Source organism: Colletes gigas, unplaced genomic scaffold (assembly GCF_013123115.1).
Source record: "Colletes gigas isolate AHSC1104 unplaced genomic scaffold, ASM1312311v1 Colletes_gigas_Sc00018, whole genome shotgun sequence".
Classification (NCBI taxonomy): Eukaryota; Metazoa; Arthropoda; class Insecta; order Hymenoptera; family Colletidae; genus Colletes; species Colletes gigas.
In genome coordinates, this window is record NW_025106647.1 from 2,704,831 (window position 1) to 2,723,112 (window position 18,282).

Sequence of the window (18,282 nt, forward strand, 5' to 3'; positions counted from 1 at the left end):
TTATCCTCCTGAAGCACACACAAGCTGTTATCTGAGCCAAACCATCTTCCAGCAGACTTTAATAAACAATGTTGATATATTTTGACCATTTTTTGGGCATTAAGATTGTCCGTAAACAGGTATAAAACTCCAAATCCTTGTCTACAGAAGCAACCCCGGACATGCACCTTTACCGGGTGCTTCACTGTGCGCTGGATAACGAGAACTGCACGAGGTGGCCACGCATGCCTTCTTGTACCCCAGGCCCAAAAAGAGGATTCATCCGTAAAGATAATGTTGGAGAAATCACGGTCGATATTAGCACTCGCCCACAACAGACGCTTTTCAACACGCTTTTCGGTCAAAAATGGTTTCAACTTTGTGCACCGCCACCCATCATCATGTAATCGACGTCGAATTGTATTCAGGCTCACTTCTACACCCTTTTTCACTCAAACTAACTTGGCTTTTCGTAGGGAACACCCAGGATTCTTTTTAAAGATTCTTAAAATTGCTTTGTCGTCCTTTTCTGACGTTGAGAGACGCTTGCCACGTTCGGGCAGGTCGTCAACATTTTTAACTTCCTCATACCTTTTCACCCACTTCTTAATAAAGGACACTGACTTGCCCATGTAGCAACTGGCCGCTGCGAACGACATTTTGGGTCCTTTTGGATGATTACAGAGAAACACCGCTTCGAAGCGACTAGCATACGCTGCACTCATTGTTATTTTTGTCACCTTCAACGCAGATAACAGCCCACACTACTGATTTAACCTCAAAGCATTGAAGCCAACTGTTCAAACAGTTGAATTAACCGATTGTTAAACAGATGCGTCGTCTAGTGACAAAATTAGGAACTACACGCTCTTGTGGAACTGAGTGTAGTGAGACAGTAGTGCTAGCGAACGTCGAATTAAATCCACATGTGTCTGTGAGAGATCTGGCTGGAGAATGTCGAATTTCAAAATTCTCGGTTCAACGCATTCTAAGAACACAGAACTTTTATCCCTATCGGTTTTCCGTTGGGCAAACATTGCAGCATGGAGACGAAATCCGAAAAATGAACTGTTGTCGATATTTCTTACGGCGTATTCAGGAAAATGAAAAGATTGTATTTCAAATTCTGTGGACAGACGAGGCGACATTTACAAACAATGGGATGTTCAATCGACATAATGAACATACATGGTCCGTTGAAAATCCACGCCTCAGAAGGAACACTAAAAATCAAATACGGTACAGTGTAAATGTTAGGTGTGGAATTTTTGACAAATGGATTATCGGTCCACATTTCTTTAACGGAACATTGACTGGTCAAAGATAGCTAAACTTTCTGGAATCCGACCTACCAGTTCTCTTCCACGATACAGAGATTCCTCTAAGTGTACGGCAAAACAAGAGGTACTTTCAACAAGAAATATCCAAAATTACGGAAAGAGACATCAGGAACGCATTACGCAACATCAAGAAACGAATGGAAAGATGCTTGGACTGCAATTGAGGACCGTTCGATCACTTGTTGTAACGTAAGTACTCCGGAACGCTTGCTGAGAGACCGAAATAATTCAGAGAACTTTTATCTTGGATAACTTCCTAACGAATAAGTTTAGGGCATAAGTATGTTAGTACTTTCATGTAGAGTATAAAAAACTACATTGATTGGTGCAGTCAAAGATGCAGGTATCCATTTAAAAAAAAGGCGCCGTTGCATTTTTCTGATGCACCGATGCACAAAAGTGCATAAAATTAGTTGCATATTACGCATCGTCTGATACCATTTAACTTTGACTTATAACATATTTTTCTATTCCCAACCGTTTAGGAGGTATAGCTTGTACCAGTTGCATGGGACACCCTGTACACTAAAAAAATTCGAAACGTCGTACTAAATTGAACAAATAGAAAATATTCGAATTTACTTTGTGGTGTCGCCTCCCATGCCCGCCACCAGAGGGGTCGCGCTCTCACAAGCGTTCGACCGATCCCTCGATTGCTATATATACATTCCTCGACCGATTTCCCAATATCCGAATCGTCTAAGGCAGGGCCTGCTAGAAAGCCTTACTGATGAGTCTACTAGCAGGCCCAAACGGAACGCGCTTTTCCTCCTTTCCTTTTCTACCTTCCTACAAAATTCTCGCAAGTTCCTACACGCAGCGAAGCAGCGCCACAATTTCCAAATTTCCTTCCAACTTGCAAACAATTTTTGCTACTGTTTTTTACATTCGTTCCTAAATTATTTTGCGTTTGATTCAACAAATCCATTAATTTCCAATTTACAAATAACGAAATTTGCCAAACTCTGAATATTTTTGACGCGAAAGGCTCTTCTCAAGATTCAAAGCGACGCAGTGAGTGCTCGAAGATGAAATTGCGTTCAAGTTGCGAAGCGAGCGAATATGCGCGACAACGAACTCGAGAAACTGCAACGTGCACGCCTAATCGATTGTCGCGCGTCTCACGGTCGTAATTAATGAGAAAATATGAAGCCGCGAGGAGCATCGAGGTGATAACTCGGAGGCCGTTATTCCCTCTCTTGATTTGCACATTGTCAGCATGTCTGATTGCCACCGTGCACGATAGGATATTTATTGCGGCTACGATTTACAAATGGCATGCAAATTACGGGCGCGTCACGCTCGCCACCATCTCTGGACAAAAACGGACACGCGTTGGATTTTCTGCAACGATCCATTCCGGCGTTACGAACTGCTCGTTTGTTACGTTTATGGTCGCAGCAACGAAACGATGGACCAATACGTCAGTGCAATTTATTTTAAGAACATTGATTCGAATCGAGCCGATGACACGAATGGATTATGTCCGTATGAGGCGGACGCGAATGGAGCTAAACGTGAACGTAGTTAATAAAAAATCTAACTTGCTTAAAGTAGCTTTAGATATTAAGTTTGTTGGGGTCGTTATGAAGGGGTCACTTTATTCTTTAAATACATGATTGTTTCGATAGCGGACAAAATTTTTAAAATTTTTTATTGGCACTTGAATTACATCTAATTTTTTAAATTTATTATTCTTTCGCTTATTAGTATGAACATTCTTTGGAGGAAATTGAAGTTAGAGGTGTTTATCCTTTAAAATGCGGCCTTTTTTTAATACTTTATTATTTACTTTAAGATTTTAGTCAACGTGCTAATAGTAAACTTCTGATTTTACTTTTGAGTAAAAAAACAACCGACAATTATGTTGTAAAATATTATTTGTAATATTGTAAAAAAATTTCCAAATATTTTTTGATAGTAACACTTGTTACGAGCGGGAGCGCGAGATCCTGGATTCGGTCGAGGGGCAGTACTCGACCGGTGGTTTTGGGTATGGTTAGGAAAAGAAAATATGTCCGGACGAACCAGGGGCTCTATACCCTGGGAGCCGTAGGTGGAGGTTACGTGGACGAACCAGGGGCTCTATACCCTGGGAGCCACGGGGTTAGATTTATAGGGAAAATGAATGGTTTCACGGACGAACCAGGGGCTCTATACCCTGGGAGCCGCTAGTAGGAGTGGACGAACCAGGGGCTTTATACCCTGGGAGCCACGTAGGTTTTTAGGATGTTTTAGGATCTTGCTCTCTGTCGTGATGGTACACCTCGAGCGGTAAAGGTGTACCGGGTTCGTGAGATACCCCTAGCCTTACGGTTAATATGGTTCAGGGTTGCTTTGAGTGAATAACACACGTAAGGAATAATAACTTGAATATATATTTTTGACGATGCTCAAGTACAGCTATGGATTTACAAGAAGTTGTACAATTGCTAAATTGCCTCGAAGGCGAAAGATTTGTTATCGGCTTTTACGCGGCGCGTTCGCGGGAGCTCGCACTCGATTACTGGACACTCACTGATAAACCGCTAAGGTAGATAGTCGTAGATAGTTGCTTGAAGGGGATTATAGCCCGATCTTGCCCTGAGTGTCACAGTAACGTCGTGTCAAGAGTTTAGGTAAAACTGAGCTCCCCGAGTAAGAAACCGCGGCCCTTATATAGTTGAAAATGCTCAGTACTAAGGCGGGGCATTACCATAAAAGGCAATGAAAATTGGGCCGGGTGTGCGCATACGGCATGAGTCAACCCCGTTCAAAGGGTTGCTCGCTAGATGCTCGAGCCAACGCCCAAGTCACCAAACGTTTCAGCCCCATGCATGAATGATATGTAACACACTATTGAATACATTTTAAAACAACTAATTGAATAGTTTTTCTTTCTTAGATTTTTGAAAACATTCGTCTTTCAAGGTGTTTGAAGTAGAAGTCTCTTTTGATAAAAATAAAAGTATTTCTTATACAAATTAATAATAGAAAATGAATAAATTCTCCATAGAAAATTTTGTCCACTTCCATCGTCTTATGCGACCATTTCATAAATAGTTATTTTATTAAAAATTCATATTACAACGTAACAGTTAATTCGTACAGCTAACGAACGCAGCTATTCGTGTTCCCGAATCTGGAACACTTTTAGTGTAAAAATTAATGAACGGGCATGTACGCAAGCGGCCGCAGCAGAGTTTAGGATTACTGGGTTAGCTATTCATTAATTAGGATGCACGAGGATCTATAATACGAGCGCCTCGCTAAGAAACACATCCTCGTGGGATGTGCAAAATATACCAGAGACCGACCAAAAATACCTACAAATTGATTGCATTATTTGCACTGCTAGTTATGACTAGAAACCCCAATTTAAGCAGTAATTTTAAATTATTTTGCATTATTGTTAGGAAAGCTATTGCACCATATTCGTACAGTTTCTTCACTGATTATTAGTAAACTAATACAGTAATGATTCTTGAAATGAGCCCCAGACGCGATTCGTAAGTTGACTCGGAGAGATGTTCATTTTAAGAATCATTACTGTGCATAACACAAATTACGTAAATAAACTCGATTTGAATGTGACTTTATTAACGACTTAAATTTGGATCCTTAATAACTAATTATTACTAGTAATTAAATACAAAGTAATGAGTATGTAGATAATGATGCATTGTCGACGATGTTCATTTTAAGAATCATTACAGTTCATAACACAAATTATCACGTAAATAAACACAATTAAATGTGGCTTTATTACGGATTTAAATTTAAATCCCAAATATGTAATTGTAATTAAATGCAAGGCAATCAGTATGCAAATAGTGGAAGATTGTCAACTATGTTCATACTACTAGAATTGGCTTCCGGGTTGGAGCCGCGTTCAGAAGACGAGAGAGTCCGACGTTTCGCCAGCATTGCAGCTAGCTTCATCAGGGAATCAAATAATCTCTGATACTGAAGAAAGTATCAGAGGGGGCCCTAACTTATACCTGTGTCCATCGTTGCGGATCAGTGCACCATCCAAAAGTTTTTAATTGGGCAGCTGGTAAAAAAATTTTTTAATTGAGCTTTTTTCACTTCACATTTTCCTTTCTTCCACTATTACTCACTTTCTCTGGGCAAAAATTGACCGTCTTTCTTTCGAACAGTCTGCCAAAACATATGTACTCAGAAGCAACAAACAAAAGGAGAAGTTTCAAAAACTCTGTCCGCCAAAACCGAACACCAACTCCTTGACTAATACAGTTAAAAACCTTACGGACGAACCTCTCTCGAACGACACTCTGTCTATCCTATCCAAAGGTCCAAACTTTGCAATCACTCCTCGACATATTCCTACTGAACAAATCATTTGCCAAGTTGAGAATGCGGTATTCCGACTCCCTCCTGAGGCAGCCTGTGAAGTCCGCAGACTCACAGCCAATGCCCTCAAACACGCCAAACTTCCAACCCAAAATATTACAAAACAGGAACACTTAGCACTCCTTAACCTCCGTAAAAACAAAAACCTTCTTGTCATGCCGGCAGACAAAGGCAACGCCACAGTCGTCATGTACAGGAAGGATTACAATAGCAAAATCCAGGACCTCCTGCACACCTCAACGTACACCAAAATAAACAAGGACCCTACACCTAGAATTTCCAGAATAACTAACCAGCTTATTATACAAGCTAACCTCTCGCCAGAAATTTCCAAATCCATTACCTCGACAGAACCACAACCACCTAAACTTTATGGACTACCAAAAATCCACAAAGACAATATTCCTTTACGTCCTATAGTCAGCGCCATCAATTCACCTACACACAATCTAGCCAAATACCTCTGTCGTGTTCTGCAACCGCTTACAGGCAATACTTCATCACACATCAAAAATTCCACCGACTTCGTCAAGAAGATCAATAATATCAGAGTTCTTCCTCAAGACATCCTTGTCAGCTTCGACGTTGAGTCACTATTCACCAGCATCCCAATTCCAGAAACTTTAGACATCATCCGTAATACCAACTTAATCCCTTCGAACTTAATCCCACTCATAGAGCACTGCCTCACCTCCACGTACTTCACTTACCAAGGTGAATTCTACAGACAGGAAATAGGCGCAGCAATGGGTTCACCCATCTCACCAGTGGTGGCGGACATTTTCATGGAACACCTAGAAAAAACCATTCTAGAGAATGCTCCAGCCAAACCCACGGCCTGGTTCCGATATGTGGATGACACTTTTGTAATATGGAGACATGGTAGAGAGGCACTAAACAGTTTCCATAACTTCATTAATTTGATACACCCATCTATCAAGTTCACAGTCGAAATAGAGAAGAACCAGCAAATCCCTTTCCTGGATGTCCTGGTAAACAGAAAACACAACGGCACTCTTGGACATAAAGTATACCGAAAACCTACTCACACAGACAGATATCTACAAGCTTCTTCACACCATCATCCATCCCAAAAGGTATCGGTCATTTCTTCCTTAATCACCAGAGCAGTCTCAATTTCAGAACCATCCTCTCTTCAACAAGAACTCACCAACGTAAAAACAGCTCTAATTAAGAACGGCTACACTACACCTCAGATCAACCGCACAATGCGCAAAATAATCAATACACCAGGTAACACAAATACACAATCCCCACCTTCACAAAACACCCTAACATCTATTGCGTTTTTACCCTATCTACAGGGAATAACAGACAGGATTTCGCGGGTTCTCAAAAAATATAATATTAAAACGATATTCCAACCGGCTCAAAAGGTGAGTCAAATCTTAACCTCTGCCAAAGACCCGTGTCCACCCCTTACCTGCCCAGGTGTATACAAAATACCCTGCTCATGCGGTAAGGTGTACATCGGTGAAACTGGGAGGAGTGTCAATACTCGCCTAAAGGAACACGAAAGATGCTCCAGATTGGGTTACGTACAGTCAGCTGTAGCCGAACACCAGATTGAGACTGGCCACAAGATCCTTTTCCAAGATGTCAAAGTCTATTGATTACGCTGTTTTTGTTGATCAACAAACAACAGTTTTTAGGAACGGCGCCCGACTGCGTATGTGATATCATGCGAACAAGTTATCCGAAATCCAAAAACCAACGATATTCTTAATATACAGGGTATTTCACCTAACTTGACCACCTTAAATATATCGCTTATTTTGTATGATAGAAAAAAAAGTCAAGGGGAGAAAGTATTCTGTTCGAAGGCGCCAATACGGTGATGGATCGAATTTTTTTTTCAAGGTCATTTTTTTCGAGATTTCAAGGTCATCGTATTTTTTTTAAATGGGACCACATATTTTCGCTACAACAGTCTTATAACTTATAAAAAGACGAATCCAACGATGTGCGATATGTTGACCTTCACGTGACCTTTAGCGAAGGAATTATGAAATGTTTGTCAGTAACTTCAGTACGCGTTCGGAGACGGTAAATGAAGGAATTTCAATTTCATTGAAACAGTCTTAAATTAAATGTTTATTTTAGAAGGTGTTCAAAATGTGCACCATGAACCTGGATACATTTTTGGAGGCGGTAAATAAATTCTTGCTGAACATTTTTCAGTTGTTCTACAGTAATTGATCTACATGCATGTAGAATCCTTTGTCGCATGTTTTCTGCTGTTGTGGGAATATCATTGTAAACTGTATTTTTTAGGTGCCCCCACAGAAAGAAATCAAGTGGCGTAAGATCCGGCGATCATAAAATCATTTCCACTTTTTCTGCTGTAGTGTACATGATGGAGAATCTTATTACACTGCTATCGATACCGCAACTTGTTGTGTACGTCGCGGCTTTTTGACAACGCGCTATTGACCCGCTTCGGTCATTCCACTCTTACAATAATAATGCTTGTAAACATACTTCAACCGTTGAAAGGAGAATATGAATATCTATTTATAAGCACCAGAAACAATTACACGGTACACTGTTTCAATGAAATTGAAATTCCTTCATTTACCGTCTCCGAACGCGTACTGAAGTTACTGACAAACATTTCATAATTCCTTCGCTAAAGGTCACGTGAAGGTCAACATATCGCACATCGTTGGATTCGTCTTTTTATAAGCTATAAGACTGTTGTAGCGAAAATATGTGGTCCCATTTAAAAAAAATACGATGACCTTGAAATCTCGAAAAAAATGACCTTGAAAAAAAAATTCGATCCATCACTGTATTGGCGCCTTCGAACAGAATACTTTCTCCCCTTGACTTTTTTTTCTATCATACAAAATAAGCGATATATTTAAGGTGGTCAAGTTAGGTGAAATACCCTGTAGATGAGTGTGGTTATAGCACGAACTAGGATCTTTTCAAAAGAACAAAAAATGGCAAAATGGCAGATATTTTACAAAAAAATACTGAATATTTTCATATATTCGGCTGCCTTTTTGTTAATAAAAGAAAAAGTATTGCAGATATCGCAATTATCCTAGTTCATGTTATAGGGAGTCTAGTTCTAAAGATACTGTATAAATTTCCTGTTGATATCTTGAATAGTTTTTCTGTTATCACATACGCAGTGCCGAAAAATGTAGTTTCGAGAAAAACAGCTTCAAAGTTTCACGTCCAGTTGTTATACCTACGCGCGGTACATTTCAGCAGGCTATAACTTCGTTAGTTTTCAGAATTTCAATTTAATATTTGGTAGATATATTTTCTAGACTACATACTAAAAGAAAACGCAAAAAAAAAAATTCGGTTTTTAAAATCCCGCAAGGTAGAAAGGCCCCTTAATAACTAATTATTACTAGTAATTAAATTGAAAGTAATGAGAATGTAGATAATGATGCATTGTCGACGATGTTCATTTTCAGGATTATTACAGTTCATAACACAAATTATTACGTAAATAAACACAATAAAATGTGTCTTTCCTAACAATTTATATTTAAATCCTTGTTACATATCATTCATGTATAGGACTGAAACGTTTGGTGACTTGGGCGTTGGCCCGAACATCTAGCGTACAACCCTTTGAACGGGGTTGACTCATGCCGTATGTGAGCACCCGGCCCAATTTCCACTACCTTATATGGTAATGCCCCGCCACTGTACAGAGCATTTTCAACTATATGTATAAGGGCCGCGTTTTCTCACTCGGAGAGCTCAATTTTTCTAAAACTCTCGACACAACGTTACTTTGACACTCGAGGCAAGATCGGGATACAATCTGTCAATGATTCCTTGAATCGTGGACCTCGGTCTATTTAAAACTTTAGAAATTTTACTCAGTGTTTACACTTATTATGTAAATTTATAACAATTTTCCTTTCTTCTTCAGAGGTTTCCTTGCGTTTTCGTCCCATTTTACTGATAATTTCGTTGATAATGTTTGAATTCAGGATACTACCTATACCGACAGCGTCTCCAGACATACTGATGCTAAGTATGTTTACATATCATGGATTATCTTGTAATCGTTCTATGTGGAATGTTACGAATCAAAGACTGTACGAATACTTATTACGCGTATATTTTAGATCAATTTCTGGAAATTTGTTAATATTTTCATAATAAATATAAATAAATAATTTGTTGTTAATGACATTTGTTCCAGAGATTTCTAAGAATATGTATGCATGTTTTTGTTAACATACTTTTGTAATAAACAAAGTTCTGCAAAGTTTTTGTTCAAATTGACTAGTGTACGAATACTTTTTACACTCACTGTATGTCGTCGTGTAATGGACGTGGCAACGATCACGGTCTCGGCGCGAATTCAACGTGGGACGGACACCTCCTCGGATAATTCGATATTACCGTTCGATTCTGAGTATTTCCGTACAGGTCTCGGCTAATTCGATTTCACATTGATGAGATTGCATCGTCTATCCGGAAATTTGTTTGGGCACTATCCCTGTCGGATTTCGCGATCGGGACAATCTACGTAAACATTGCCTTTAATTCATTGATTGGCTCTCGGAGTATTGACATTCTCTCATAAACGGACCAAGCATACGACGACTTTCTGGTTCTACTTAATGAAACTTATTTTACATTTCTCATTATTACACGTTTATTTATTTATTAGAGACGAGTTTGAAAGTTTTTTCTAATTAAAATACATATAAAACATCAAGTACTTATATTCGGTACAAATATTTTAGCATTTTGTACTTAATCATAGTATACAAATTTTTAATTTGTGTTAAAAGACTTGTTGAATATCGAATATAATAGTATTTCTTATTGTACGCTGTAAAAAGTATTACGTTCGAGTAAAAAATAAATTACTTTCTCAAATTTCTGTGTCTGCAATTAATGAATGTAAATTTATAGAAACATTGTAATTAATTGTTAAATATATAAATATTAAAATTTGTAAATGTAAAATTTACATATTTATAAAATTAACTGCATCATTAAAAAGTTATAACATAATTTATCATATCAAATTTAAAAAGTAGACACAGTTAGTAGTACTGCATACACATGATTATGGCATATAACTGTTTCGATAAATATTGATTTGTAGCCCGTATATTTGTTACTCGTTAGTAAATTAAAATGTATTAAATACTGAAACTGAATATTAGCCGATTTATTTGTTTTTATGCTTTGTAGGAAAGTAAAGTTGTTCGAAATAATGAAAATATAATGTATATAAAATACTATATTATAAATTCTATTTTTCTCAATATCTTAATAAAATATATTTCAAATTCTATATATCTTAATATTACAAAAAAAACCATTACCAATTAGGAATATACAAATAAATCTGCAAATTTATTTATACAAAAGGCAAATTTTCTAAAGAATATCTAAGAAAATTTCTACTTTTTCATTCATTCATTTTTTAAAAACCAATAATGATATCGATTTGAAATTTATCACATTGTTTAATAGCAATGAGATCCTTCAATGAGTTTGGTTTCAGTAAGTCAAATTTTGGAACACCCAGCTTATGTACCAAATTTTTAAACATTCTTTTCAATAAACTTCAAGTGAGATTATTTATCGACGACAAAGTAATTGTTCAATAGAATGAATTATTAACCAGATAAATCTATATTATTTATACGCAATTAGTAAATTATTAATCATTGTTTTTATCCGTCACTCAAACAATATGTTGCATTTTCTTTTTACAGGTACAACGTGGTATTTGTATTTTTTTTATTGATCTACTTTTCGAGTTTTCTCGTATTAGTTATTTAGCAGTGACACGTAACCTGCCACGACTGTCGTGTTGTGTTTTTTCTTCCTTTTTACTCGAGGGGAAACACCGCCTGTGTTTTATGTCTCCGTGGACGATAGAAGATGCTGGAATTCCAATATGTAGTAGAAACACTCGCAAGAAATATTTATGGAATAAATTTCAAATGAGCTGAAGAACTGTTGAATTGTTGAACTGTTCTTCTAGAGACAGGTGTTCTTTCCTTTTATTGCTGTTTTTATGTATTCCAGGACTGATGCATATGTATATTTCTCACCTGGTTGAGTGCATAATACAAATAAATTCTACATGAAATATGTATAGACAACACGAGAAAAATTATATTTTCAACGGACACTAATATTAAAAATCAACGTATATACGTTTGTGAAAGTGAGAAAATATAATTATATTCAGAGAAAAATTAGAAAAAACATTAATGAAGTACAGTGGTATCTTCTGATCATTTTACTTACTCGACGTTATTAATAATAATTGTTGGATAGAAATAATTCAAATAACGTTTGTTCATCACAGTAAGATAAAGAAACTCTAAAGTAAGCGAAAGAAAATTTTTGACAATTAAAGATGTAACTTTTGATTCCAGAGGTAGTCACCTATCAATAATAATAATAATTTTTAACTATTACAACAATAATAATATTTTCTTTGATCCTACACCAAGCAATAAATCAGAAACTTCTATTCTCAAAATTAAATCTTACAATTCAGTTGTGAATGAATAAAGCACGAGTAATAAACAAATTATGAATAACCTTTATATATGTAAGCGTTATAGACATTGCGTTTGGAGAAGACTTTTCATTACGAGTCTACTTTTTTTATTTTGGAATAATACATTTTTTACTATCGGGAAAGATTAACTGTCGTCGCGTTTATTTTTATCTGTCTCCACATTTTTCATTTTCATATTTGCAATATATATCGCTTGTTACGAAAATTTACTAACAGCGAGGCAGTGAATTGAGAGACGTCGATAAAATTAGATAGCGGAAAGAAACGCCACTTTAACGAGGTGTTCGTTGACCTGGAACTCCAAATGTCACGGAGGTCTAGGTGTACCTTTTTACACAACATTTGTTGCACAGATGAGTCTACCAGCGAAATGTGAAATCATGAGCCGTATAATTGAAACTCATTAGCGCCTTCCTCGTTAACAAACATGGAAACGATTCTGTTAATGCAAGGTCGCAACGGAAAAATAATTATTCGTTGTTCGCGTCTGCAAAAATTGTTTTCGCTTCATGAAATATTATGCATATGAATGTTTGGCGTTTAAAAACTTTCTAATATTACATGAAATTAGAAGTAAGGAAGAAATAAAATTACAAACTTGTGTAAGATTGATAGATGTGAAAATTCGAAGGTGATTTAGCGTCCTCTTCTCATGAATGACGTTCAGTTGAGAAACAATTCACTGAATTAGTATTGATGGGAAGACAGCTGAAGTGTGTACGTAAATATTATACATGTGAGTAGTTGATTCTAATGGTCTCCTACAATAGTGAATGTATTTTATTGAAATTTATATATGAAGTAGAGCTCATGAATACTTACAAAAAAGTATTAAACATTTCCGTAGAGTATCAAACAAATTTGCTAACAATCAAAAACTAATTTTTAAGAAAAATCGACAGAGGGTAGGTGCATGTATTTTTCAGCGAAATTAAAACATTTCAAATCGTTCTGGAAAAATTATTTCTAGTTGCGAGGGGCAATTACAATCATTTTTGGTCAATAGATATACCCCCAAAATCGTACGCACATTCGAGAAAAAAATTCCTTACCGAAAATGTAATGTCTGACCATACACTGACATGTTTCACTGAAATTTTATGCGTATGTTTAAACATCATAACTCCTGAACGGATTGGACGATTAATGTTTCAAAATGTATTCTACGTGTGTTTTGGTGAAGAATATGTAGAAGTTCTAAAAATATTCAAAAAATTGTTTCTTAACCCCGTAAAGTGACAAAACCCCCATAAAAATGGTCCAATTTTCAAACGACCATAACTACTACAATAATGAATGTATTTCATTAAAATTTATTTAGGTAAGGGAACTTATAGATATCTACAAAAAAGTATTACACAACATTTTCGTGTAAGATTAAACAAATTTATTAAAAATCAAAAACGAATTTTTAAGAAAACTCGACAGGGGGTAGGTGTATTTTTGTTTACAGGGGTCAATTGCAATCATTTTTGGTGAATACACATACCACTGAAATCCTACGCACTTTCGAGAAAAAAATTCTTTTCCTGTTTTTGTGACAATTAACAAATCGAACAAATTAAATAAGTAATTGTATATGTGATAGGAGCAAGTTGGAGAATTTCAAATTATTCTCTCATATTATTCCTACTTTATCATTCAAGAAGAACGGAGTCTTCGTGTAAACATACACTTTTCGGAAATCTCATTAGTCCTCTAAATGAATTTTCTCTGGATCGACGCCAAACGTGAGTTCCAAACACTTAAAATCCCTGTCATAATCAATTATTGAACCGTTCATTATGGAAGTATAAGCCCATTTATCTTTATTTTGAAATACAAAAGCTTTAATATTTCAATCGACTAAAATTATTGATATTGAGGAGCAAAGAAAACGTTACAATTTTTCGTACTCAATCTTATAATTTATTTCAATTTTTCTTTTACACCTTGTCCATTTTTCTATTCTCACGTTGATCCAAATATGTAGTGTAGGGTGTGAACGATTTGTGGTGCATGCGAGCGGTCGGTGTCATCCCGCGACGGGATGGCACCAGTATGTTTGTGGATTTGAGTGCCTGGGTCTTAGAAACTTTCGTGAGGTATGAATTAGTGATTGTTGCTTGCGTGCGACAGGTGTCGTCTTGCGTCTGGACGGCGCCGGGATGTTTGGGAAATAGGGTAACTGTGTTTGGAAAATGTTGAGTAGCTGAAAGAATGCGAGGAAGAGTGTTTGGAACTGAGCGACTGGACGGTGAGAATGGAACGATAAGCAAGGCGTGTATGTGACTGCGTGAATCTGGACCATGTGTTGAGGGGTTGAGCAAAATAATTTAATTTGTTGAAAGAAGCTTTCTAATATGCTCAACTTCATACGTCAACGTTAATGACGAGTGAATAGTTGTGGGATACGGAAGGTAAAAAACTCTAATCACAATCAGTGGAATTGGTAACAAGCAATAACTATTTATTCTAAGTCAGATAGCCGAAATGTATACAGTCTTGAAATACTAGTGATGATTGATAATTTAGAGTTAATTCTGATCTGCTCTCTGGGCCAAGGTTGCCCAAGCAGCTAACCTCGCCATGGGCGTACCCAAGGCCATGGGAGGCAGCATCGGTCTAAGATTGATCAAATAGTGCAAATATACTGGCCAATCAGTTGGCAGGCGAAGTTGATCGGTGGGAGGCGGCATGTGACTGTTATTTTTAATCATTTTCCCTCGTCTGGGGTTTTCCGCGAGGCAGCGACGGGCCCAGGTCAGCGCTTGGTGCCCAGATGTTTCTTGCGATACCTGACTCGCCATAAAACATCTGGCACTGGCTTTCGATGTTATTGCAGGTAGTAAAGTCATAGAACGCCGGGATTTGGAGGGTCATGCAGATATGAATAAGTTTAATAATTAAATAGCCTACTTAATGGCACTTGATTATAGGCAAAACTTGATTGTTTGAAAGGTCTGACTCTACATCCGCTGGCTTTATGAATTTACTGTTACGCTGCAACACAGAATAAATTGTAATTGTTTTCTCGTCGTAACACCATGGATGCGAGGATTTTGTGTGTGAGTGAAAAGGGATGATTGCGTGAGAAAGATAGAGCGACTGAGGGTGAATCCTATAAGTGCGTGAATGTTCGGCGGCGCGGCAGTTGATAGACGACAGTTGCTAAGTGAAAGACGTAAGCTAGATTACGTTTCAGCGAAATTAGCGACTTGCGTTTTTGTTATTCCTTTTTTAATAAACTGTTGTTATTTGTTTGACAAGTCCTCGTCCCAATTTTATTTGTGAACGACCTCTCCCAGCCGGCACACTCGTTTCCTACAGTAGGTTTTAATTTTAATTTTTATTACTGTTACAATAATCAAGATGTCTCTAATTGATTTGATTTGATAAACACATTGATTTTGTTTGTAATCAAGTGATAACGACAGCTTCCTTATAATCTCACTTTTTAAAACCCGTGATTATAATACAAGTTATCTTACTTACATCAAATATACAAATTATTTTTGTTGCAACCGAAGGTAGGATAAAATGACTATGAGAGAAGTAAATGGCTTCAGGCATGCATTTCATGTTGATAAGAAACTTCTTTATGACTGTGTTAAAGGTTGTTTCAAGGTAATCGAAATTTCTTTCTTTTATTTTTATTCTCATGCTCTTGAAGTGACCTTAAGGAAAAACTTTACATCAAAACCATGTAAAAGTACTAATTCTGAGTCGCCTTATTCTATTATAGTAGTGACTATAATATATATTCTAGTAACAGTAACAATAATTTAAGTAAGGCAATTTATGTTTCGACAAATCTGAAAACCTTAGATTATTATTCTAAGAAAATTCATGTTCGTTAGTTTGCGTCACTCTCACAATGGATGCTTTCCTCGACCCGATATATGTTAATATGATTACAAGAAACTTCTTTATTATTCCTTTCGTTCGAAAATATTGACATACATTCGATTTTCTGAGTAACAGTTCGAGAGCAATTTGCCAAATGACTTTCCCGCGTTTCAATAAACGATTGCTAGTCAAACGACAGATGCAGCTACTACGTTACGGTTATTTTCTCTGAAATGCTATATTACAACTTCTCTAAATGAAATCTGCGGTGTTTCATGCTTCGATTAGTTTTCAAGCTCGCGGTCACTCGAAAAGCTTCCGGTGGTTCATGAATTTTTATACATTCTCGCTGCCGCGCTCGAATAAAATTTATATTTTTGTCTTTCACTCCGCTGAAAATATTTTCGAAAGTATTTTGTGAAATCGACAACATCCACTTATAGTTTCTTTAAATTTCTGCACAGCTTTCGTAGATTCATATTCATCCTGAGTAATTTTACTAATAACAGTTTCAAAGTTGTTCTATTTTTCTTCTTCTGTGTGCAATAACAAAATATATTACAAATATATGCATGGCGTAAGAAAATATCTCGACCAAAACATCAATAAATCATATTTAGTCATTTACAAATTCTAAGAAAGATTGTTAAACAATATTTTTCGATAAAAAAAGTCACTTTAACTTCTTTTGCTCAAATGGAAATGTCGATATGGAAAATTATTTTATTTCTAATGTTTTCTGACATAACGTAGTTTATTGGTTTTAAATGAGTCCACAGTACAGTATCAGAACAGTACAACATATTTTAATACTAACAAGAAACAGTTAATTATTAGAAACTGCCATCGAAACTGTTAACGCTCCCCCAAATCTATCAAGACATCCAAGATGCGGCAACAGTTCCCATACTCGCCACCACAGGGCTACGCTTTCAATGCATCTCCCGCAAATGCTCGACTCCTATACAGGGTGTCCCGTAACTAGTGTAAGAATCGGAAATGGGGGGTAGCTGAGACGATTCTGAACAACAATTTCCTTTGCAAAAATGTCGGATGGGGCTTCGTTTTTGAATTATTAACGAAAAACACTGACCAATCACGGCGTGCGCCTTCCGCGCGCTCAGGGCTGTCCGAACTCGAAGAGCTCACACGTCGGGTAGGTAGCAAGATGTGCATTGAAGATACGTCGAGGAACTAATACAAATAATTATGAATACTACCACTGAAACTGTTACCTAATTCGTTAATTACTACGTAATTAGTACGTAAATTACTTATGTTTCCGAGGAAAAAGGAATAAAATCTCGGAATTTTTAGGAAATTAACAGTCTGCTTTTTTCCGAACAGTTTTTAATAACAAACGTTTACAAATGGTTCTTACCGTATTTATTTTAATTTTCTGAAAATAATTCTTATTTTAATTTTAAAACACTCTGGCGAGGAGCGTCACTCGGGTGCGAAGGGTTAATTCCCAAAAATTCCGAGATTTTATTTCTTTTTCCTCGGAAATTCTTTAGGAAATTAACAGTCTGCTTTTTCCAAACAGTTTTTAATAACAAACGTTTACAAATGGTTCTTACCGTATTTATTTTAATTTTCTGAAAATAATTCTTATTTTAATTTTAAAACACTCTGGCGAGGAGCGTCACTCGTGTGCGAAGGGTTAGTTTCCAAAAATTCCGAGATTTTATTCCTTTTTCCTCGGAAATAGCGAATATAAATAATTAATAAATTCGATTTAGTAATTTACGTACTAATTACGTAGTAATTAACGAATTAGGTAACAGTTGCAGTGGTAGTATTCTTAATTATTTGTATTCGTTCCTCGACGTATCTTCAATGCACATCTTGCTAACGGCCCTGAGCGCGCGGTACCCGCGCGCCGTGATTGGTCAGTGTTTTTCGTTAATAATTCAAAAACGAAGCCCCATCCGACATTTTTGCAAAGGAAATTGTTGTTCAGAATCATCTCAGCTACCCCCCATTTCCGATTCTTACACTAGTTACGGGACACCCTGTATATACGCTCCTGTACCGACTATCGAATGACGAAATGCCTCTATCTCCTTTATTTTCTTCCTGCTAAAAATGGCGATCCCATATCTGGGTAATGGGGGCTGGTAATTTCCTCCGAAACTTAGCAATAACGTCGATAAACGAAATCCTCTCTACCATTGAACGAGTTTCGGTTTCCTTCAGGGTGCACGGGGGAAATCTCTCGAGCAA

At 36.8% G+C, this 18,282-nt stretch overlaps 1 protein-coding gene across 1 annotated transcript; it reads left to right on the forward strand.

The window, feature by feature from the left end:
• Positions 1-5,827: 5,827 nt before the first annotated feature.
• Positions 5,828-7,038, forward strand: LOC122400526. Its single transcript, XM_043402049.1, has 2 exons — positions 5,828-6,926; positions 6,998-7,038. The coding sequence occupies exons 1-2, from the start codon at positions 5,828-5,830 to the stop codon at positions 7,036-7,038; spliced, it is 1,140 nt and encodes a 379-aa protein (XP_043257984.1).
• Positions 7,039-18,282: the final 11,244 nt, after the last annotated feature.

Coding starts and splice junctions, on each gene's coding strand:
- LOC122400526 (XM_043402049.1), top strand. CDS start 5,828: ATGCCGGCAGACAAAGGCAACGCCACAGTCGTCATGTACAGGAAGGAT. Junction 6,927..6,997: donor CAAAATAATCAATACACCAG/GTAACACAAATA, acceptor CCCTATCTACAG/GGAATAACAGACAGGATTTC.